This window comes from Meles meles, chromosome 7 (genome assembly GCF_922984935.1).
Source record: "Meles meles chromosome 7, mMelMel3.1 paternal haplotype, whole genome shotgun sequence".
NCBI lineage: Eukaryota > Metazoa > Chordata > Mammalia > Carnivora > Mustelidae > Meles > Meles meles.
This window is the reverse complement of record NC_060072.1, coordinates 89,078,792-89,102,504: the sequence shown is the minus strand read 5'-3', so window position 1 is coordinate 89,102,504 and position 23,713 is coordinate 89,078,792. Positions and strand designations below refer to the sequence as shown.

The following is a 23,713-nucleotide window of genomic DNA, read 5'->3' as shown; positions in this document are numbered from 1 at the left end:
ACCACATACTGTGTGATGTTGGACAAATCACTTTATTTCTCTAAGCCTTGGTTTCCTCCTCAGTGAAATACACACAAGAGTAGGATCTATCAGCTGTGAGCATTAGATGAGATAGTGCATGTGTATTTGCAAGCTAGCACAACATGATTTCTGAGTTACTTGGGATTTCTGGATTTGTCAGCAGCACCTGCTTTCTCTAAAAGGGTTGAGATTCTCACCCACTTTTCCAGCTTAGGGATGAAGACATGGGAATGTCGCCTCACCCTCTGCTTCAGCAAAAAGCAAAAGTGAAAATTCCCAAACTACTGAAAAATAATCACCAATCATAACTGAATAATTAATGAACAGTAAAATCGTTTCTGATGAAACTCTAATGAGTGATGCCCAGATATCTTTTTTTCCACAAAGAATATTATATATATATTTTCTTTCTTTCTTTCTTTTTTTTTTTTAAGATTCATTTATTTGAGAGAGAGAGAACGTGCATGTACAAGCAGAGAGAGGGGCAGAGGGAGAGGGAGAGAAGCAGATTCCCTGCTGAGCGTGGAGCCCAAGGTGGGTCTCAATCTCAGGACCCTTAGATCATGACCTGAACCGAAATCAAGAGTCAGATGCTTAATCAACTGAGCCACTCAGGCGCCCTGAGCATATTGCATTCCTTAACTTAAGTGTGAGGAAAAAATACGGATGTGGCATAGCCTAAGCATTAGTCCTGAGTGAGACCAGCTTGAGGGCCTCAGCAGCTCCTACGCAACCCCACAAAGCGTGGGCATACCATGGAAGCACACTAGTGGTTCAGGTGAAGGCAAGTTCACTGTCTTCAGCCACTGGGGACTCATCCCAAATGTCTGGACAGTGAGAATCGCTCCATCCTGGCCTATAGTGGTAATCACTGTTCCTCTGGCCTGGGCTGCATGTAATAGGAATCTATTGTCTTCCTCTAAGATAAATGATACATGTTTTTCCCACTTCCCAAAGAAGCTAATATTCAAGCAGACAGGAAGTTCTCTTTGACAGCAGGAAGACCTTGGTTCAAACTCCATTTCCACAAGTCACTAAGGCTCTGAACCTTGTCTGTTAATAGGATAAAACCACCTACTGAACACAACGGTTATAAGAAATTAAATGCATATAAAGTGCTGAGTGTTAACTATAGCAAGAACCCAATATATGGTGGCTATAATTATTATGTCCGTTGTAGAAAACTGAAAACAGAAAAGTGTGAGGAAGAAAAAAAGTCACCTATAATGTCCCCTCCCAAAGGCAACTACTGTTAACTTCGAGTCAGTCATCCTTTCTCTGTAGGCAGTCTTTCCATAGATCTGATATCATACCAAACCCTATACACAAGCTCTATGCAGTCTTCTTTGTTTTGTTGTGTCTTTTTGGCCTATTACTATATAACTTATGTAGACTGTCACACCATTAGTAGCTAGGAAGTGCTTTTTTATGGTTTCTAATGAAATAGCTTTTCCTAGTTATGAAGGCTTTGGGAATGAAACAGTCCTGCCTACCTCATTTCCTGCCATTCTGGGATCTGCCCTCCTGGCCCTGGGAATCCTCAAATCTGTCACCATCATCGCTTGGGACCACCGGGATGAATCCCCTAAGTCCTTATAGGGTGTCGAGTGTGCAGGCCCCTCAAAACCCAAAGACAGCACTCTGCAGGCTACAATGTGAGGCGGTGCAGACAGCCATCTGCTCAACTGCCTCTCAAATTTTCCCCCCACACATTATAACAGAAGCTGCAAAAAAAAAACCCCAAAACAAAACCAATAAGCAAACGTGCTCATCTGCCTTCAGCTGAAGTTCAATCTCTTCCTTTCTGGATACCTTTTCTAATACCTTCTTTTCAAAGAAAAGGCAAGATGTGTTATTTGGCCAAAGTATTTAAAAAACCGGCCAGAATATCAAATTTTAATTTGGTTCTTAATATTTGAGTTGCCCAAACTGTACTGTCCATGCTGACCCACCCCTCATTCTCTACTGATATAATCTCCTGCTTTTTTAGAGAATATAACTGTCTAATTACGGAGCCTAAAAATTTGCCTCTAGATATAGAATTAGGGACAATCCAAAATTATATTTAAAGTAAAGATAATCATCTATAACGTCTATTTTGGCCAACTATCTGGCTTTGGGGGGATTTTGGAACCACTGTTTGTCATTATTATTGTTCCTAATATAGTTGATATTAAAAGAAACAGTTTTCCAGAAGAAAAATGGCCACATGACTAAACAAAGAAGGCATTAAAATTCACTGAAAAAGAGAAGACTGATTTTTCCAAGACTCTGGCTCTATCAACAACGAGCTGTGGGACCTCAAGGAGCCCAAATCCTCTGAGCTCTACTTCCCCATCTAGAAACAGGAATAATGCCCTCCACTTGGTTCGCCTTACAGAAAATTTTTATTCAGAGCAAATTAAATAACGAACGTAAAAGTAATCTGTAGCTTGTAAAGAGCTAAACAAACATATGTGTGTGTGTGTGGAGGGGGGTATTTTGCTATTAAATAAAAAGGCAGGAGAGAAAAGACAATGTCAAACACATCCTAAGTGCCTTTTTTTAATCTATACAGTCAACAACTGTCCTGAAATGTTACAAACAGATCATTGGGATTAATTCCAGCCTTGACTGTCCAGTTCTCCTCCACGCATGCATCATGCTAATTAGAGGATGGGCTGTCTCCGTGCTGTGTTAGAGGAAACCGAAGTGTTAGAACAAAACGGACTGGCATGCTGTCTCAAGGAGCTTATGCCAGCTAAGGAAGGACTGAGGGAAGTTAGGGAGTTAGAGGCACAGAGGATTAGGATCGCTGAGGTTATAAGAATTTGAAACTAGAAAAAAAAAGGTATAAACAGCTTAGAATTTAAAGAAATGTGAAGAGATGGCTTTTCCCAAAGAGGGTAGCCATTAGCCAACCCCCTAGACAAGTGTTTTATGAAGCTATTATATGCAGCTCCTCCAGAGCCTGACATTTGATTACATTTAAAATTCATCTTTCGCTTCCCTTTTCCTTCCTCCCCCATACACCATGTGTTCTTGCCCCAACCTCCTACTTTTCCCTCCTTTGATTTATCTCCATTTCAATCCCTTTTGAACGTCTAGCTCCAGTTCTGCACTGGCTTCCCTAACCTCTCCTTGCCTGGCTTTTCCTGGTGCACACCTCCCGCTCACCACACCAGGCATCCACCTTCCTCTTTGGAAAAATCACACCTCCTTCTTACAGAGGAGACTTGGAAAATTATTCTGAGCTATATTATTGTTGTTGTTTTTTAAAAGAAAGAGCAGAGCTTTAAATTCCATGCTGTTTCCCTATGGGGACAGGAGGTGGGAGGGAAAGAAGCAATGGTAATTCCAAACCGGCTCAGACTTGGTCATTGGTGGTGGCAATTCTCATTCCATCAGGGCAGGATCCGCTGGCCAGAGGCATTCAGGGAGAGCAGGTGGGGAGAGGGAAACAGTAGGCTGCTAAAGACTTGCAAAGATGGAGAGAAAGAAAAGGAGGTAAAAGAAAGCAAGGAGCTGATGGGGTAGGGCAATAGAAATGAGGGGGTAGGGTGGACAGAGCAGGGATTAAAGTAAATGGGAGAAGAAGGAGGGGCAGAAGAGAGAAACAGAAACAGAGCGGGAGAGAGAGGACAGAAGCGGGCGGGCGCTGGTGGGGACAGAGACTTGAGAGTGGGGGAGGAAGCGTGGGAGCCAGAGGCCGGCCGGAGAGGAGAGAGGAGGGCGCGGGACAGACTGCCATGCCTAGCCTCGGTCTATGCGTTTACTTCCTTACACTGTCGTCGGTAGCTGCCTTATCTATTTTCACCTCTGGCAGGAGCCGCCCGCCGATGTGCGAGCCGGGGCCACCGATGAGGGACACCACTCCGTTGCAGTCGACCGTGCTGTTGCGCTTGACGCTGCGCCGCAGGCTGGGGAAGATGCGCGACGAGCGGCTGCCCTGGCTGTAGCCGCTGTAACCGCTGTAGCTGCTGCGGCGCTCGCGGGCCCGGATCGGGATGAAGAGCGAGTCTCGGCGGCCCTCGCTCTCCTCCACCGTGCTGTGCTCGTCGTCCGCGAACTCGTTCTCCGAGCCCGGGTCGCGGAATCGCCCGGGCCCCCTGAAGCTGAAGATGCTGCTTTTGCTGTTGTGCCGGGAGAGGAACGGGGAGCCCGGGATGCTGAGCAGGGACTGCAGGGGCAGGGAGACAAGAAAAAGACACAGAGACAGGAGTGAGACGGGAAGCGCACCCCGCACTGGCTGAGCTGAGGCTGTTGGCCTCCCCAACTGGTCCTAGCCTTGCATTCCTGCTATCAGAACACAAGTGTTCCCAGAAAGCACCTTTGGATGTTGCGTTCCTAGTACGACTCAACACCCGTACGCGCTCGCTTCTTGCCCCATCGCCTTGCGATGCATAGGTCTTTGACCAGCTAACCATACAAAATTTCTACTCACTGTTCACCCATGCATTGCAATGATGCTTTTATCTCGAGCTCCATGTAGAGTCTAATGCACCAGGAAACACTGTGCTGTGTCTATTTCCCATTACTATGTGCTCGTTTACTCAAGAGAGCCTCCATGCCACACTTGGCAAGAAGGAGAGAATGTGAAAGTGCTCGATTGCTCGAGATTCTCTCAATGAGTACATGCCCTGACCGCAAGTCCTAGGCCAATGGTGGCCTTGGAGTATTTTTTTATTCAGTTGACTATTATGTATGTTCCCTCTGACTCCATTTTAAAGTCAACATTTTTTTCATCAAAAGTTAATTAAAAAAAAAAAAAAACTTTGAGAGAGAGAGTGCAGAGCAAGAGAGAAAGAGAGAGAAAGAGCATGATGGTTGAAGGAGAGGGTAAAGCAGACTCCCCACTGAGCAGGGAGCCCAATGTGGGCTCCATCCCAGGACCTGGGATAATGACCTGAGCCAAAGGCTGATGCTTACTGGACAAAGCCACCCAGGTGCCCCCATCAAAAGTTTAATTATTTTTAAATTATAAAATTCCCAGCACTATTTATTTATTTATGTACATTTCACAAGGAGTGTGGAGCCCAACTCAGGGCTTGAACTCACAACCCTGAGATCAAAACCTGAGCTGAGATCAAGAGTAAATGCTTAACCAACTGAGACACCTAGGTTTTCCCTGCACTGATATTTTATTCATTTTTTAATTATTATTTTTAAGATTTTATCTATTTATTTGAGAGAGAGAGATGGTGAAAGAGCACAAGCAGGGTGAGAAGAAAACACGGAGCCTGATGTGGGGCTTGATCTCAATCCTGGGACTCCAGGATCATGACCTGAACGCAAGGTAGATGCTCAACTGACCGAGCCACCCAGGTGCCCCTGCACTGACATTTTAAAATAAAACTTTTATTTATCACTTACAAATTTCTCATCTCTTTCTCTTTCAACCCATACTTCCAATTCCACATTCCCTAGAGAATTGTATGCTAATGTATATTTTTTATGCTTTACTATATTTTATTGATCACCTTTAAGCAACAATTTTCTTCAACAAAAAGTTATAAACTGTACTTAAAATTAAAAAAAAATTTCTGTAACCATGAGTCTCTTAGAATTTTTAAAAAATTCTCTCAGATTTATTTTTTTGTTATAATTCTTGTTAATAAAATTGATCAAGATATATACAGATATTATACATTTTATAAGTAATTACTAAGCTTAAAAGAAAATTTTATTAAAATGTGTCTCTTAATGAGTTTTTTTCCAATTGTTGTTTTTGGTGATGAAATATTTGTAGATAGTATTATTATTAGAATCAAATATGGCTCAACATCAGCTCTCCCTTCCCTATCTAATATAGATTTTAAGTGCTGAGAAACTCTATTCACATAAATAGTATCTTGGAACAGAAGAATTTGGTTATAGTAATGTCACTCAAGTCTTCAATCTCCTTTCAAATGATATACCAGAATCACATAATAAGCTATCGGCAAAATTTATCCTAATGATCTACTACTTGCTGACAATCATATCAGGTAGTCTTTCAACGTTATTGAAAGCAAAGAACTGCAAACCACCCAATTTGCCAAATAATTTGTTACCTATTTGTTACAAGTATTCCATTTCTTGATTTCTGAGGATGCCAAAAAGGCTTCATTTTTATTTACTAATAAAAATATGGGTTACTCTTAAAGAGGTTATTCTTTTACTTAGAGGAGCCTTATTTAACCCAAAAGAAATGGTTGGAATAATCAAAATATCATTAATTTTAATACATCACTGACACTGTTAATTTTTTTCCAACATTAATTTTTTAATAAAATAATTTTATCTTACTACATGCTTTAATGATATTTTCACCAAAACCTTAAAGCTAAAGATTCAGCTCATTTTATTTACAAAAATGTCTACCATATGATATAGGTTAGCAAAGCCAGTTCTCATTGTCAAAGCAATTGGCCAAATCAGACTTTTTTTTAATTGAGAAATTATGAACTTTTTTCTTTTTTAATAAATACACTAGGGGCACCTGGGTGGCTCAGTGTGTTAAAGCCTCTGCCTTCGGCTCAGGTCATGATCCCAGGGTCCTGGGATCGAGCCCCACGTCTGGCTCTCTGCTCCTCGGAGAGCCTGCTTCCTCCTCTCTCTGTCTGCCTCCCTGCCTACCTGTGATCTGTCTCTCTCTCTCTCTCTGTCAAATAAATAAATAAATAAAATCTTAAAATAAATAAATAAATAAATAAATAAATACATACACTAATATGTATCCAAGTGACATCTACCCTACTCCTGAATTTAAAATACCCCAAAGGCCCTGATAATAAGATAGGTAAATTCGGAAAGCCTTACAATGGATTTAAATTTCCTGGGTTTAAGAAAACTTAAAATACACTAATTTTTTTTTTTAAGATTTTATTTATTTATTTGACAGAGAGAGAGATCACAAGTAGGCAGAGAGGCAGGCAGAGGGAGAGGGGGAAGTAGGCTCCCCGCTGTACAAAGAGCCCAATTCGGGGCTTGATCCCAGCACCCTGAGATCATGACCTGAGCTAAAGGCAGAGGCTTAACCCACTGAGCAACCCCGGCACCCCGAAACTAATGTTTCCAATTGTCCCTTGACTGGCATCCCCTAAATTTTTATACCTCAGGGCAATGTGCTATGCCAAAGGCAAAACTTTGCTATTGTACCTATTTTGTTATAATGAGAAATGGTAAGGTGATAGACACAGAGACAGCTAGCTTTGGGAGAGTTTATTACTTACAGCTCTCAAAAGAAGGGGGCATGGTATGCCATGCCAGGCAGGGCCTCATGGGGAGGTACTAGGGTCAGTTAGGAGGCAAAAGGAGCAGGGGAAAAGCATGGTTCAGAGCCTGCATGATGGTTTCCTCAGAAGGAATGGCTGAGGCAGAGTAGGCATATCTGACAAGTTTAGGATCAGGTGGTTTGAGTAATTTCAGCAGGCTCTGGTCTATAGGAGTGGTCCTAGCTGTCCAATACCTGGCCCTCAGAGTGACTGAGGGCAGAAGAAACACTGGTTTCATGTGTCTTGATGTGTGAGTGTTAGATAAAAAGTTGGGGCTGAGGGTTTGGATTGGTTGATTCATATATGAAAGGTGCACTTTCAGACAAGTTGTTCACTGTCTAGGAACTAAGTTTGCACTGGGAGGGGCAGTCTCTCCCCAGTTAGCAAGGCTCCTAAAATGTCAAAGCATCATAATACACAGAAAATTGAAACAATGATTAATACAATAAGATCCCCTGGGGCGCCTGGGTGGCTCAGGTCATGATCTCTAGGTCCTGTGACTGAGTCCCATGCCAGGGTCCCAGCTCAGCGAGGAGTCTGCTTCTCCCTCCCCCTCTGCCACATTCATGCTCTTTCTGTCTCTCTCTCTTTCAAATGAATAAATAAAATCTTAAAAAAAAAAAAGATCCCAAGATTGGATGGCAGGGGCAGGGGGATAGGAAGTACCTTTGAGCTTCTACCCACATGTTCAGTTCAGTGTAAGGTTCTGAGGTTTTGTGTTAGATGTTAGTAACAGTGCCTTGGGCATATGTATCTCCCTTGCAGGGCTCACTGGGGAGAAATATGGTCAGGACAAGACAAGACTCAGGAACTCTTGGGTGCCTTTGCTAAATCCCACGAGCACACTTAATATCATCAATCATTGTCCTAAAAGTGTCCTTCAAGATCCTCCAGCTTTGACCGTAACTAACTTCTTCCATTTTATCTTTCACTCTTTCCCTGCAGAGACCCAACCACAGAGCCACACTGCCTGCGGATCTGTATGCTCTACACTTCTGGCTGTGGAACTCCTCGCCACTGTCCATGGTACAGCCCTTCAGCTTCTTCCTCTGTACACCTCCTCCACCCTTCCACAGCCCCAGCTTCTGTTTCAGAGTCCTTGCACTCTACTTTTAACTACAGTTCTTTATATACCTGCTTTTGCTCTCCTTTTTAACCAACTAGAGGCTCTTTAAGGACACACTGACTGATTCATCTTTTTATCTCCTGGAGGGCTTTGTATATCGTAGGTGCAGTGTTCAATTTCATGAACGTGTATTTAGATTATATGCTGTAAATTGGCCACCCACACCTGGGCATTACCCCACACCTGCACTGGGTCACTGCCTCACTTTTCATAGAGTTCACTTCCCTGAATTTTGCATTAAGCCAATGCTGGCTGCTGACACTACACGGTACATTAGGTCTTCACATTAGGAAAGAAGTTTCATTTATTTGACAAATGATCATTAAATACCTAGTGTGTACTAAGTGATGTCATAAAGAAGACATACAGGGGGCACCTGGGTGGCTCAGTGGGTTGGGGCCTCTGCCTTCGGCTCGGGTCATGATCTCGGGGTCCTGAGATCAAACCCCATATCGCGCTCTCCCCTCAGCGGGGAGCCTGCTTCCTCCTCTCTCTCTGCCTGCCTCTCTGCCTACTTGTGATCTGTCTGTCAAATAAATAAATAAAAATCTTTAAAAAAAAAAAAAAAAGAAGACATACAGCACGGTCCCTGCCTTCTTGCACCTTGCAGCCTAGTCAGAAATATATATACTATATGAGATCTATTCCTAACCCATAGGAAAGTGTAAGTAAGATAATAATCAATTCAGTGACCTACAAATGCATAGAAATCAGGATCCTGAGACAATAATGCTAAAAGAAAATAATCTATTATTCTTTAGTCCCTGTTCCATTCTTGGCAAAAGGGTTGCCAGTAGTAAGTGTGGGAGGGGAAAAGAGAATTCGTTGCACCTCTCCTTGGACCCAGCATTCAATCCCACTCTAGTCTATTCTTTAAGGAAATAGATCCTGAGGTTAGCCACCCCAGGCTCTCCTCAGTCTCACCATCCCTGGGCTGGAGGGTTTCAGTGATGACTCAGGACCCTGGGCTCTACTTGCTCCTGGGATCCAGGCTATAAAATGCATGGGCCTTAGCCATTCACCCATGAGGAGCTTCTGGTCCTTTTCAAGCAGGCACATCACAGCTCACTAAATATACTACCCAAGGTCCAGGCATTTGCTTGGGAGAATGGCTCCAGGGTGTTCTTGATTTGAGGAGGTGGCCCTCCTATTCTCCCACAGAAAAACTAACTGAGGATTTTAGGGCACCCATGTCAGCTATCTGTTGGGACAAGGCTTAACAGTGACTGGGATGATTAGGATGGGATAAATTAGTGATTTAAATGTTCTCTGTCATGTCATATTTCACTTTTTCTTTACTTCACTTTTTCTTCCCCAAACAGCAGTTATTCTCAAAGTGTGGTCTAGGGACTCCTGGGGGTCCTGTGATCCTTTTAAGGGGGATCGAGAGGTCAAAACTATTTCACAATAATACTAAAATGATATCTGCCTTTCTCGCTTTCATTTCCTCTAAGTATAGAGTGGACTCTGAGAGCCTGACAATTTCACAGTATTTAGGTTTTTCTGATGAGCTGGTCATGATAATAATTTATGCGATTTTTTAATACTGTGTGTCAGTACTTGGAATATCTGTGTAACTCAGTGAACCAGTATTTCCCAGATGATCAATGCAGGATACTACAAATCATTCATGAGTTAAAGATCTATGGTGCTAACATAGCAAAGGATTTTTATTTATTTATTTTTAAAAGATTTATTTGTTTTAGAGAGAGTGAGCAAGCAAGAACATAAGAGGGGGAGGCATAGGGGGGAGCGAGCGAGAGAGAGAGAGGGTCTTAAGTAGACTTTGTGCTGAACTGGACACAGGGCTCGAGCCCATGATCCTGAGATCACAACCTGAGGTGAAACCAAACTTTGGACGATCAATCGACTACACCACCCAGGTGCCCCAAGGTCCTCAATTTTTAAGGATAGCAAAGGGTCCTAAGATCAAAAAACTTGAGAAATGCTGTAGTGGAAAAACTAAAATACTATGAAAAACTGATAATACTTACTTTTCATGAACTGTCCTAAGCCCTAAAACCATAGCAGCAATTTGAACTGAGTAGGAGATGGGGTAGGCAGATGACTTAAGGGGCTCTCTGAAGATATGGACATAAAGGAATTGGACATCCACTTGAACAGGCCATGGGAAAGGGAAGCCATGTTCGCTGGTGAGCCAACAGGAGATAGCCATGCATGTCCACGTGGAGGTGACTGGGTAGGGGTGAATATGTGGGGGTGAGTGGGGAGGGGTGGCTACAAACCGTAGTGTTCAAGAGTAAAATCTCTGTGGTCTGAAGGACCTGGTTCAAATCTGGACTCTAACATCTACTAGCCACATGACCTTAGATGAGTTAGTTAATCTCTCTGGGCCTCAGTTTCCTCATTCTTCCAGATAAAACCAGAGAAATGGCAGAAGAGTCCTGGGACAAAGAATATGACTTCCATGTGGGGTTTCTCAGCAAGGCTTGGCAGACAGCCATGGCCTCTAGGAATCTACAGTTTTTTTTTTCAGATGGAGAAATGAAAGGAAATGAACATTTTCATGCAAAGCAGGACATTTCAGAGGCCTAGTTTTATTTTTTGAGCTAGGGAGCAATCAGTGCAACTCTGTGCTAAAGCCTATAGATTAATCAGAGACCATTCAATAACCGCACTAAGGTATTCATTAACTAGCTCGGTGATGGCTCTCAAGACAAGGGTTGGATGACAACAAAGCTGAATCACGCTTTTCCCCAAAAGAGGCTGAATTATGAGAAAGGTGAGGTGAAGGTGAGACAGAGAGATGGCTCCAGGCCACAAAGAAGTGCCAGAAGGGGTGAAATCAGATTTATAAACTCCCCCCTCCATTTGTCCAACAAATATCTTAATGCTAGCCATATGCAGGCCCTGCCTTGAACACTTTGTCTAAGAGAGGAAGAATGCGAGTCCAAGCAGAGTAAAAAGCAACACATAAGGTATGTATAAAACATAATGGAAAGATGAAATGGTAATGTCCGACAAAGTGGGGAATGGGGGAGATCGGGAAGGTTTTCTGAGAGAAGAGTAAATATGATGGTATCATGTGGACATTGAGAGAGAGAAAAGTAGGGCATCTTAGAGAGGGGCTTTCTGGAGCAAAACAGGGTAGGAAACAAACCTCGTATATGAGAAGCATCTAGCCGTTCATTCTGGTGTAAGTGCGGGGTACCTGATAGGGCGCAGTGACTGGGGACTGAGAAGGCCAGGAGAGGCTGGTCCTTCATCAGTAGACAGAGTAAATCTGATTAGGTAATTCTCTCTCCCATTCTTCATGATAACTATTCTACACTGTCAATATTTTCTTTAAACCTCCTACTCAATCTCTCATTCTCTTCAGCAGGACTTTGAATTTCCTGTATTACTGCACACTAGATACTGTCCAGCGTCATCTTCCTCAAATTCCTACCTCCTACCTACAAACTTATCCACACCCACCCTCCCCTATAATCCTGATATCTGGGGACGAGAGGCCCCTTTCCTGTTAAAGACTACATCTATTTTCACATCTGCTAAGCCTGTGCTCCATTTCTTTTCTGTACTACTCCATTTTCTACCTCTACTTCCCCTTCCTCTGGGCTCCCCACCCAGGTTATAAAAATAAAAATAATTTCCCCCATATTCTTTAAAGAAGTCTGTATGAGAAGTCTACACTCACTGTCCTCACTTCCCATTCCACTTCCATATGGTATCCATCCTTCTCCTGGACTGAAATGTGTCTTTAAAGTTCTCAAGGACTTATATTGCCAAATCCACTACATATTTCCAATTCTGAGCTCATGACACATTTCTGTTAAATTTTAATCCACTGATCACTCCCCTGCTTTCTCCAGCCTTTGTGCTCTCTGGGCTTCACTGAACTGGTTCTCAGCGCCTCTAATAACCATTCATTTGTTTTCCTGCATGAGCTTCATCTCCGATGTCCATGGATACCCGTGGTTGTGCCCCTAGCCCACCATTCCTTTCTTTACCTCACACAACCTCTTTGAGTATCTCATCAAGTCTAACAGTTCCAACCACCATCTCTCACCTCAGGACCTCTTACAGAAGCTATCATTTGCCTATGTGTGTGTCTAAAAGACCACTCTACTTGTGATTCGAGCTTGGGGTGTCCACCCCAGAAGTTACTTTCTTCCAAATCTGGAATGTCTTTTCTTCTGTCCTCCTGCTCCCTCACCAACACACGCATACATTACTTGACTAATTCCCATTTAGTTGTGTTAGATCTGTGCTCTCTAAAATACTACAGCCTAGTGCAATTATGGAACAATATGGAACCATCGATGCTATTACAGAAATAAATTTCAGTGGCCACTCCAATACAGGGATGGTGTTTGAACCCCTATGAATCTCTAGGACCCGTCACAATCCCCAGTGCATGGCAGGCAGTCCATGACTTCTTGGGGGTAAATAATGAGAGCTCTGTTTTACTAAGAAGTGCTCCGTCAACGGTACAGAAAACATGAAGGAGAGGGAGAAAGATCAGAGGAAACAAACATGCAGTGGCTAACTGCAGTAGAATGAAACAATACAAAGGTCTCAACTAAGATAGGAATAATAGGATAGAAGGGAGGAGATGACATGAGAGATTCTGCTGTGATAAAGTGAACACGGCTAGTAGAGAATGAACTGGGAGGTGAGAGATACCAGGGAGAGGTACAATGAAACATCTCTTGGAGATAAGAAGAGACACTGGGTACACTACCATAAAACTGGGAAACTTTCTAGCATTTCCTTAAAATGGGGAATTAAATGGACTAAGAACTGGATTTCGGTGGTGTTCTTTGAAATCCAAAAATAGGTGTTATGTGGTGATATTTATAGTAACAGAATGCTCAGTAATTATCCATAAGTCCTATCCTCTCTCTTTCTCTTAGTTTCCCCATTTATCAAAGTTGGCTACAACTGGAGGCTTTAATGCACCATAGACTAATTTATCAGCGTGACACCATATACCTAGAATAATTAATTACTAGAATTTGCCACACTCAAATAAGGTGACCTAAAGAGTTTCAGGACTCTTTTTTTTCAACCTACAATTATATGCAGTTCTTAAGCGGAGATGTTTGAAAGCTAAATTCTGCTGTTCTGAACTTTAAGGAGAAAGGTGCTTCCTGAGGTTTTAGAATGGAAGGCCCACTGGAGTGACATGGATCTTCTGGCTAAAGTTAGTCTGCCAAAGGCGATCACGTGGTCCAAGGGCCAGCCTGGGGGTTGGGGGGGCAGCCTTGGAGCAGAGGACCATCCTAACACGCCTGTAACGCCTACCTCTATGGAGAGGTAGGCCAGAGGGTGCAGGGAAGGCGTTGGAAAATGAAGAGCCAATGGCGAATGTGAGAATCAAGTGAGATTTTGAAAAGCAGAATTTCTTAGGCTTATTTGATCCCGTGCAAAGAGTTTACCTGATTCATGATGGAAAATTTCCTCCCTATTCTGTTGTCTGGCAGCCGAAAGCCTTTCCTCCTCATACCATCTTCTGACTCTGACTTAAACACCTTCTCAGGATCCCCCTTTTCCTCTCCTTCAGAGAGTTCCTTCTGCTTCCTCTTCTTCCTCCTGTTACGCCTTTCTTTGGCACTCTTGGAACTGAGTTTCGATATTTCAGAGGAGCTGCGAGGAGAGCCTGCCCCTTCTTCACCTTCTTCCTCGATGGCATCTTCTGAGACAGTGCCTGCGGAGGTGGCCATGGCAGCGGCCTAGGGGAGGAGCCACAGTGACAGGCCAGTCAGAAGCAGTTAACTGGAGCCTCCCACCCCCACCCTAAGCCAAGCCACTAGTGCAGATCATTTCCTTTCCCACAGATGGGGGAAACAGAGGGAAGGAGGAAGGCGAAGCAGCCTGCAGAGGAGACTGTGGCAGGATCTGCCGTCTCCATTTTCTGGCTAAACTGTGTTGTGGCACATGGCCTTAGGCTATCAGAGAAACCAGTGGCGAGAACTCTGGGATTTATTCTCTTGAGTTTCTCACACAAGAACTTAGCTGCCTTCTTGGTACCACAAGATTTCTTCTGGGCAACTCTGAAGATGAATGCTGTGAAACTGTATTATACATTACACGGCCAACAGTATAAAAACACTTGTATATTTGGATAAGGATCAGACAGCAAAGTGTTAGGGTGGTGGGATCACTAGTCTGTTTTTCAAATCTTACGTTACCATTTTACATGTGTCTTCTTTTCAAGTACAACCAATACTTTCATGACCGCAGAGAATCTCTGAAGGAGATCCTAACGATTTCCTCAACAAAAAGGCTGTGCTTACATGAGACACTACAAACCCTGCTCTGGCCACTTGTCGTCCCCCAGCCACCAGAGCAGTGAACATTAGAGATCATATTAACAAACAATTGGGCCATTAAGACAAATGGAGTAACTGGACCAACCATCTGCAAGTTGTTACTTGGGTTATTTTAATCAGATTAATGACTTCTATTTGACCATGTGCCTAAAAAAGATCAACTGGAATGACAATCAGATGGAGCCTTAGTCACCGTGATCTGGCAGGAAGTTACTGTAGCAAAGAACTGATCCCCAACCTGTGCCTCTTCCTGTTGCTTCTTAAGTTGCTCCAACATTGCTTTGAATTCAGCCTCTTTCTGCTCTGCCTCCTCCAGTGTTGCCTGATTCTGCTCTTCATAAGCCATGGCCACCACAGCCAAGATCAAGTTCACGAGATAGAAAGAACCCACAAAGATGACCAAAACGAAGAATATCATGTATGTTTTCCCAGCTGCTCGTAAGGTCTGTAAAGACAGAAACAATTTTCTGAGTCATGTGCATCTAGTGAAGCAGGCTGAAAACCACTCGTGGGATAATGATCCTCTGTAGGGGCACCGCGGCGTTTTGAGAACAGTCCTTTACTGCATGGTGCGCTTTCATGCTGCAGAGCACTTAGCATCCCAATGGCCAAATGGCTTTGTCTGTCCTCAACCCAGAGTAAATGTCACTAGTACCTCCCATTCATTGTGACAGAAAAAATTATCTTCATTTCCAAATACTCCCAATATACTCCTTTCATGGAAAAATACTTGATTCCTTTTTTTTTTTAAAGGAAAAAATGCTCTGAGCTAAGAATTATATTTGACTTTGTTAGTTGGTTCTAAAACAAGTATAAAGAAAAGAATACAGGACTTCAGCTCATTTATCTACGGGTCCTCAAAGAGCATTAATAGACAAATTCCATCTTAAGAATCAGGTCCAAGTCACAAAAAGCCCCCATCTTGAGTGACATCTTTCCTTATCCTTCTGCAATAGGGTGGATTTTTAAAGAGATACAAAGAACAGTAGAGAGAAAGAAGATCCTAGGACTATCCCCTTCACTAGTAGTGAGCAAACAGACATCAAAGAACACTTGGGTTTTAGGTTATGTATATGTGACCCACTATTACTTAGTTTTCAGTGTTATTCTTTTTAATCACGAATATTTAATGGAACTTAGCATCGACCACAAATATTTCAAGAGAAAGACTGAACCTAAGAGAACTCAAGGCTATCCAACAGAAAGCAAGGATTCCTTATGGGATCTGAAAATTAGAAACTTCCCTTCAAGAGGTCCTTCATGCCTAAGGGAGACATGTTTCTCATTCTCAAACTGGCATCACCAAAAGACAGAGTCAAATAGAAAACAATCAATTATCATGGAATTTCTAAGCTGGATGACCCTTAGCAATTACCTAGACCTACTTCTCCATCACCAACAGCAAATTTAAATGACTTGCTACAGTCACCAAGATAGCCCAACAGAATGGTAGACCTTTCTTTTTTTTAACCTGTTACAACCTGCCTGAACAAGTTTAGATGTGTTACAGATCTCACAAATGTTGATACGTTGAGAATCCAAGATCCTTGTGGATAGAATCTCATCTTTATTATGTCTAGCATAGTGCCTTGTACAGTATGTTTAATTGATATTCCTTAAAAAGATGCCCTCAGCCAAAAATCTGAGAAGAGAAATACTGCAGGTGGTCTGTTGGAACAACAGGAAGTGAACAGAGATAGCAGATTCCCAGACCAGGCAAAAGGCTGTCAAGGCTGTGAACCTCTATGGCCATACATGACTGGTTACTCAAGAAACCGGGACAAGAGCTGGGAGAATTCACTTAATTTTGTAAACCGGCTGACTCTGAGAAATAACATCCTGCCATCCTATATAATATCTTCACTGAAGGTCTCTTATACAGAATGTCTCCAAACCCACAAACCCTCATGTGAATTCTGTCACCAAAGAAATAAAAGGCAGCACTCAAAAGAAGAGGTGTTACTACTTACCAACTGATACAAGTTTTCCCAGTAGTCCTGGGTCATAAGGCGAAATAATGCTAAGAAGGCCCAGCTGAAAGTGTCAAAGCTTGTGTAACCATAGTTAGGGTTCCTTCCTGCTTTCATACACTGGTATCCCTCTGGGCATTGCCTGAGAAAAGAAAGGAAGTTCAGGGCTTTTCAATATAATTCCACCCAATCATCAACTTTAAGTCATCTCCAGGACTATGGAGATAATAAGTAACCGTCTAGGAAGTCAGAGAAGGAAGGAAGGAAGGAAGGGCGGGCAAGGAAGGAAAAGGAAAGGAAAGGAAAAGGAAAGGAAGAAGGAAGGAAGAAAAGAAAGGAAGAAGGAAGGAAGGAAAGGGAAGGGAAGAAAAGAAAAGAAAGAAAGAAGGAAGTAGTCAGGTCAACTTTTTTTATTTTATTTTTTTTTAAGATTTTATTTATTTGCCAGAGGGAGAGAGAGAGAGCACAAGCAGGGGGAGTGACAGGGAGAATGAGAGCAGGCTCCCTACCAAGCAAGGAGCCAGATGCTGGACTTGATCCCATGACCCTGAGATCAAGACCTGAGCCAAAGGCAGACACTCAGCTGCATAAGCCACTGAGGCATTCCTAGTCAGGTCAACTTTAAAAAAAAAAAAAAAAAAAAAAAGACGTTCTGAAAGGAGCCGAGGATCAGAATCACTGGGCATGCCTCCTAAAAATGCTGATTCCTATGCCCTACTCAGACCCAGGAATAAAAGCTCTGGACATGGAAGTCACGAATCTGCATTTTAAAGAGGCATGCCAGGTGATGTTTATGCATGCCAAAATTTGAGAATCACTGTCCTACATTCACATCAATGTGCATTCAACCAAATTCACCTTAGCTAAGATCCCAAATGACAGGAACTTCTGGCCAGCTAGAAGTTCCTCTTCATCATCTCTGTTCTCTTAATAGTCAACCTTAATGACAACCTAAGTCATACTGGGGATTTCAGTGACTTTGGTTTTATCAGTTCTCCCACTTTTAGACTCACCTGATATTTATTTCAATGTAATTTCTAGTACCTACTTTGATACAGAAATTAGGCGGACTTCTAGTTGTCATAGTCATCTTTTTTTTTTTTTTTTAGAAACAATGTTTCACACCAGATAGCGGGTTTTTCTTTCTTTCTTTCTTTCTTTCTTTTTTTTTTTTTTTTAAGAGAGAGAATTGACATCACAAGTAGGCAGAGAGACAGGCAGACAAAGAGGAGGAAGCAGGCTCTCCGAGGAGCAGAGAGCCCGATGTGGGGCTCGATCCAAGGATCCTGAGATCATGACCTGAGCCAAAGGCAGAGGCTTTAACCCACTGAGCCACCCAGGTGCCCCTGTCATAGTCATCTTAAAACACTAATTCCTATAGGACCAATATACTCTGATAAAGTGACACCTTCAAATTTATATAATTTTCTGTTTTCAAAGCACTTTCATGTATGTTATCTAATCATTACAATAACCCTTTGAGGCAGTGAGAACAAGACATCTTAAATCCATTTTATAGATGAAGAAACTGAGGCTCACCTAAGTTGAAAGGCTTCCCAAAAGTCTCAGAGCTAAAGGTAGCAGAATCAAGATTCACATTATGTTGCTATAAACTTGTGTTCATAGCAGCATTATTCACAATAACTAAGATATGAAAGTAATGCGAGTGTCTGTTGACAAATGAATGGATAAACAAATGTGGTATATACAGACAATGGAATGTCATTCTGCCTTAAAAGGAAGGAAATTCTGATATATGCTGTCACATGGTAAACCTTGAGGACATCATGCGAAGTGGAAGAGGCCAGTTACAAAAAGATGATTCCTGCATGACTCCACTTACAAGATGCACTTAGAGTGATCAAAATCAGAGACAGAAACTGGAACAGAGGTCACTAGGGGACCAGGAGGGGAAGGGAAAATGGGCAGTTAGTGTTTAATGGGTACAGTCTCAGTTTGGGAAGATGGAAAGTACTGTGGATGGATGGTGGTGACAGTTTTACAACACTGAACAGGACACTTAAAAATAGCTGTAAGACTAAATCTTATGCTCTACCTATTTTACCACGATTTCTTAAAAATGGGGAAAAAAAGAGACACCTGGGTGCCTCAGTTGTTTAAGCGGCTGTCCTCAGCTCAGGTCATGACCCCAGGGTCTGGGGATCCAGCCCCACTTCAGATCCATGCTCAGCAGGGAGCCTGCTTCATCCCCCTCCCCCTGCTTGTGGGCACTCTCTCTCTCTCTCTTTCTCTCAAATAAATAAATAAATAAATAAATAAAATCTTTTTTAAAAATGGAAAAAAATATTATGTTGCTATTCTGTTCCCTTCCCATGCCATCAGGCCTGGTATGTTTTGGGTTTTGCTACTAATCCGTCATGAAGACAGTTTCCCTACTTTATATTTTATTAATCATGTTATAATCAGAATGAGGGGAGTCTATAAGAGACTCTATCCTCAGCTTTTCACATTTTTTATTTTGGCTTGAGACTATAGGCACATTCACTTACTGGAGAAATGCCAAATTTGGATGGGCAAATACGAAACAAGAAGAAAATATGAGCCAACCAATATGTCAGACCCAGTTAGGATCTACTACACGAGCACAAAGAAAAGTGAAAATATCCCCCATTTTCAACTGACACATTATTTTAAAGGAGAAGAATACAATTAGGCGAGCTACTTACCCAGCATCAGAACTGTTCCCGCAGAGCAAAGGTTCCAGCATGCCAGGAACTGTATAAAAATTTGCTAGAAAAGTTTGAAGAGCAAGAAATAAATAAGGCAGATTTAACTGAATGAGAGAATAAGGTTATACGGTTCCTAACTAGCCCCGGCAGTAACAGTCATTGATTTTCGCTCATATAAATCTTTCCTGACAGAGTAAGACCTGTTAAGAATTCTTTCTCGTTAATTATTTTCTTATATATACTTACAAATGAAAAGTGCTCCCACACAGCTGTAAGGCAATGTCTTTTCACAGACCCTTGACCTCCACTCGTATTTCAAATCTATATGCTAGTTTCTGGTACTTCAGTCTAAGGGGTCTGAAAAGGAGTTTTCTGAACACTTTACTCCTCTATACAACCTTAGCCTTCTATCCTTAAAACTTCTCTTTACCAAAGATAAGCTAAAACCCTCACTGATCACATTGTCCTGTATTAATTAGAAGGCACGTTTCCTTTTCCTATATGTGTTCCTGAAATTACCTTTGCAACACTTTCCTATGGCTACTTAACTGCCTTTAGTTCCTCCAGGGTGATGAGTAGTGATATTGCTAACTCTTCCGCATTATTCTTTGGAAGTACTACCATACCAAACGTTCCTTACTGCAGACCCAAGGGCTGTGGTTTCCGAAATGAAATTATTAAAACTCCTTCAGTATAAGGGGCTCAAACTGTTACTTAGAGATTACCTGACGTCCCACACCAGACTGACTGCTAAGGTCTTAGTAATATGAAGAGAGCTTATGAGGCATATTCCGAACCATCTGAGGTAACCCAACTGCAAGGTATTTTTATCAAACTCCTAAGCAAAAGGTATTTTTATCAAACTCCTAAGCCTTATTTTGAAAGCAAAAGTTTAGGTGCCTGTGAAAAAGTTATAAAGTTCCATGTTGTGTTTTAAAGGAAGAGAAAAAGCCCAGAGAGCGCTTCTGAACACAATCCTACCCTGAGAACAGGGAATAACTTCCTCAGGCTGCTTCAGAAGCCCTGGATTCCCTTCTAGCCCCAATGACTTTTCAAAGCCCAGTGATGGCTTCAGACCATGTAAATTGAGACAGACTTGTCTTTCGCCCCTTGCAGAGAAGGGGCCACCTACTTTTATTGTTGATATATTCTTCCCAATCAAAGCCTTTGGTGCCATTTTCCAGATAGCTCTCGTTGAAGTTTATGGGCCACACAACACACTTGTTTCGCAGATTGCCCATGAACAGCTGCAGTCCAATCAAAGCAAAAACACTCAGGCAGAACACTGTCAGAATCATCACATCTGACAGCTTCTTCACTGACTGGATTAGGGCACCCACAATGGTCTTCAGGCCTGAAGAGATAGAAGCCCCAGAATCAGAGTCACCTCAGAACCCTCCCCACCTCCCCCAGCCTCCCTCTTAGCTACTGGCTTCTACTCCTCCCCACAGCACCACCCTTGAACCATGGCCACTCTCTCTCTTATGCCATGGGAATAACAATGGGTCAGCAATATTATAGTTTTTTTTTCCAGAAATATTAATTCTTAGTCAAAATTTTCTAAGAAGAAAAAGAAAGTTCCTTCTCCAACATGTGGCTCTTTTCCTCTGGGAAGTACCCTCCTGAGCCTGACTGCTGCTCAGCTCCTCAAATGAGACAAGCTCTTACTTGCCTCAGAGGGTTCACACATGCTCTTGCCTCTGCCTGGAATGCTTCCTTCCATTCCCCTGTCCTACTGCCTATCTCTTCTTCATTCTTCAGGCTCAGCTGAATAATATAGGAATTCCCTCAGAAAGCCTTCTCTGACTTTCAATTCTTCTCCTTCCCCCATTATTATTAATAATTTAATAGCACCTTATACTTCCCTCTACAGCATTTATCATGCTTATAATTAATAATTTATGTCTGTCTCATTCACAGCTGTTATCTAGACTGCCTAACTCATGACGGGTATTCAGTAAATATTCACTGAATTAAACAAATGGGAAGATCAGGGTGAGGAAATTTCTTGGTTGGGCAGAGAACTACTGGAAAGGTTAAAAGCCAAGTTGTGAGAAAATACAGTAAATATCTTCCCAAGAGTTCTGGAAATACCAATGTATTGAAAAGATTAACTATTATCAACCCAGTATTTACAGTTTGTCTTTCCATTTACAAATACACCTTCTCTGGACCACATGTATGTCCTGTTCTCTACTACTGGCCTTTTTTCTGTCCTAGATTGAAAGCAAAATAAAAAACCCATCTAACCTACTTGAATTTGAGACTTAAGTATAAGCCACTGGTTAAAATTTGAACCTGTGGGTAGCTTTCTTAGTTGCAATGGCAGCATCAGTGATAGGAGACACAGGAAAACACAGTGGTGGGTTCATGATGTTTGGGTCAAAACGGATTCTGTGTGAAGCTCTCCTGGGTATGCTCAGACATCAGGTTGTCCATAGGAAAAGGGCAACAAAGGACTGAGCACTCCAGGGAGGCCAGTGTACCAGGATAGATGGGAGGCAGACACGGTGCTCTGACACACAGACCTCAAGAGTGATCTCAACCCTCAACCACCTCTGAAGGGAGGAATATTAGACTAAAATTAAAAGAGAAATCCGAATCTTGGCTATGAAGTGTGAAGTCAGCTGTATAATTACTGCTCTTAACTAAGTTAGACTACTTACTAGTATGACCAAAGCAATATACCTAACCTCTTGGAATCTCAGTTTCTTTGTCTTTAAAATGGTAATAATTATAGTTGAATAGCATGGAGCTCTTGTGCGGATTAAGCATAATTCATATAAGCACTTAACACAGTGCCTGGTACATAGTAAGTGACTCAAATATTAACCATTTTTGCCTGAATCTCAGTTTATTCATCTCTAAGAAGGTATTTATAATACCCCTCACCGGGTTGTTGTGAGGCTTAAATGAGATAACGAACATAACATACCAAGTGTAGAACCTGGGACTTAACACTTGCAAGCTATCACTATTACACACGTTGCCCTCATCAAAGAGATATGATTGGCTAACCTGGTATCATGATGATCTAATGGGGTCTATGGACATGACTAGTTCTTTGCTGTATTTTCCAAGTAACCACATAGAGTTTTCAAAGTTGAATTCAATAGAATTTTCTATCTGAGTCCAATAATAGTAATGCGTGCTGTACCAAGCCCAGGACTTGGCCCAGAGCATGCACTTAACTAATTTTATTGAAAGAGCAAATGAATGAGAAATTTTCTGTCCTCTTATACAGATACCTCAAAAGGGATCTAAGAAGAAATAAAGAAAAAAGAGCTGAATTAAGACTGTAGAGACACAAAGTATTCAAAGGCCTGTGTTTTCTTACAGAATGGGCCTTCCACAGAGAATGTGGCCACCAAAGGGATTAGGAAGAGCTTGTCTACATTCCAGGCATAGGGCACAAGAGATTTCTAACCTGATTCTTTTCTCCTTGTAAGACTGTGCAGGGGCACCTGGGTGGCTCAGTCGGCTCAGGTCATGATCTCAGGTCCTGGGATTGAGCCCCATGGCAGACATCCCTAATCAGCAGGGAGTCTGCTTCTCCCTCTCCCTGTGCCCCTCCCCACTGATCATGGTCTTTTTCTCTCTCTCTTAAAATAAAATTGTAAAAAAAAAGGAGGGGGGAGGGAAAAAAAAAAGAGACTGTTCAAAAAGAGCACCAGACAGGAAATCAGAAAGTAGGAATTCTGGTCCTGGCTCAGTCACCAGCTATGACCCATGGCATATCAGAACAAATTCAAGGTCCCACCTCATTTTCTTATACACAGAATGTGGATGAATACAGGAGTATGTAGCAGTGGGCAGTAGAGGAAAAAATGAAGAATCTTCTTTAAAAGTCTTTCAAAACAGGGCAGAGATATTTATTTCTTCGAGATTAAGCAGTTGAAATTTCAATCTTATTCCAAAGGCCTGAGAAGCTGTATCACAGTCACACAGATAAGTAAAAAGATACTGGTGGTATGAAACAGAAAGCAACTAAAAAGAAGTAAAGGTTGTTCCAGTATTATGGGCCTTATTTTCATAAGTTGCTGAGGAATAGAAAAGTCCTTCATTGTATTTGGTTTGGTTGAGGTGGGTCTATACTAGGTCAATAATTCAATTCTAGATTCCTAAAATTACACAGCTCTGTTTTCAAAGCCAAAGCATGATTAAAAAAAGAAAAGTTGAATAGGTCACTGAAGAATGGTTATAGTTTCTTTTCCTGGTTTTCTTTAAGAAGAGCTTATATCTCCCCTGAAGGATTCAATCACTGATCTGAACACTTGATGATTGTTCAAGGCCATTTCCATTTCCATTTTAAATGAATGGATAAAGGAGCTGTAAGCTGTCGTCTGTATTAGCAACAAGAGTATAATACTAAAAA

The 23,713-nt window shown here is 42.1% G+C and overlaps 1 protein-coding gene across 5 annotated transcripts in view; it reads right to left on the bottom strand.

Moving 5' to 3' along the window:
• SCN8A (sodium voltage-gated channel alpha subunit 8) overlaps positions 1–23,713 on the bottom strand; it is a 188,543-nt gene that overhangs the window by 61,657 nt on the left and 103,173 nt on the right. For 3 of the 5 annotated variants that reach the window (XM_046012736.1, XM_046012735.1, XM_046012734.1), the window contains exons 7-12: positions 20,471–20,692; positions 19,336–19,399; positions 16,649–16,790; positions 14,917–15,123; positions 13,785–14,078; positions 3,785–4,180 (exon numbers count right to left, since the gene is read on the bottom strand). In XM_046012736.1, the coding sequence (XP_045868692.1) occupies positions 3,785–4,180; positions 13,785–14,078; positions 14,917–15,123; positions 16,649–16,790; positions 19,336–19,399; positions 20,471–20,692 (1,325 nt within the window). The remainder of the gene's footprint in view (positions 1–3,784; positions 4,181–13,784; positions 14,079–14,916; positions 15,124–16,648; positions 16,791–19,335; positions 19,400–20,470; positions 20,693–23,713) is intronic. The other 2 variants (XM_046012738.1, XM_046012737.1) reach the window with 1 other exon arrangement.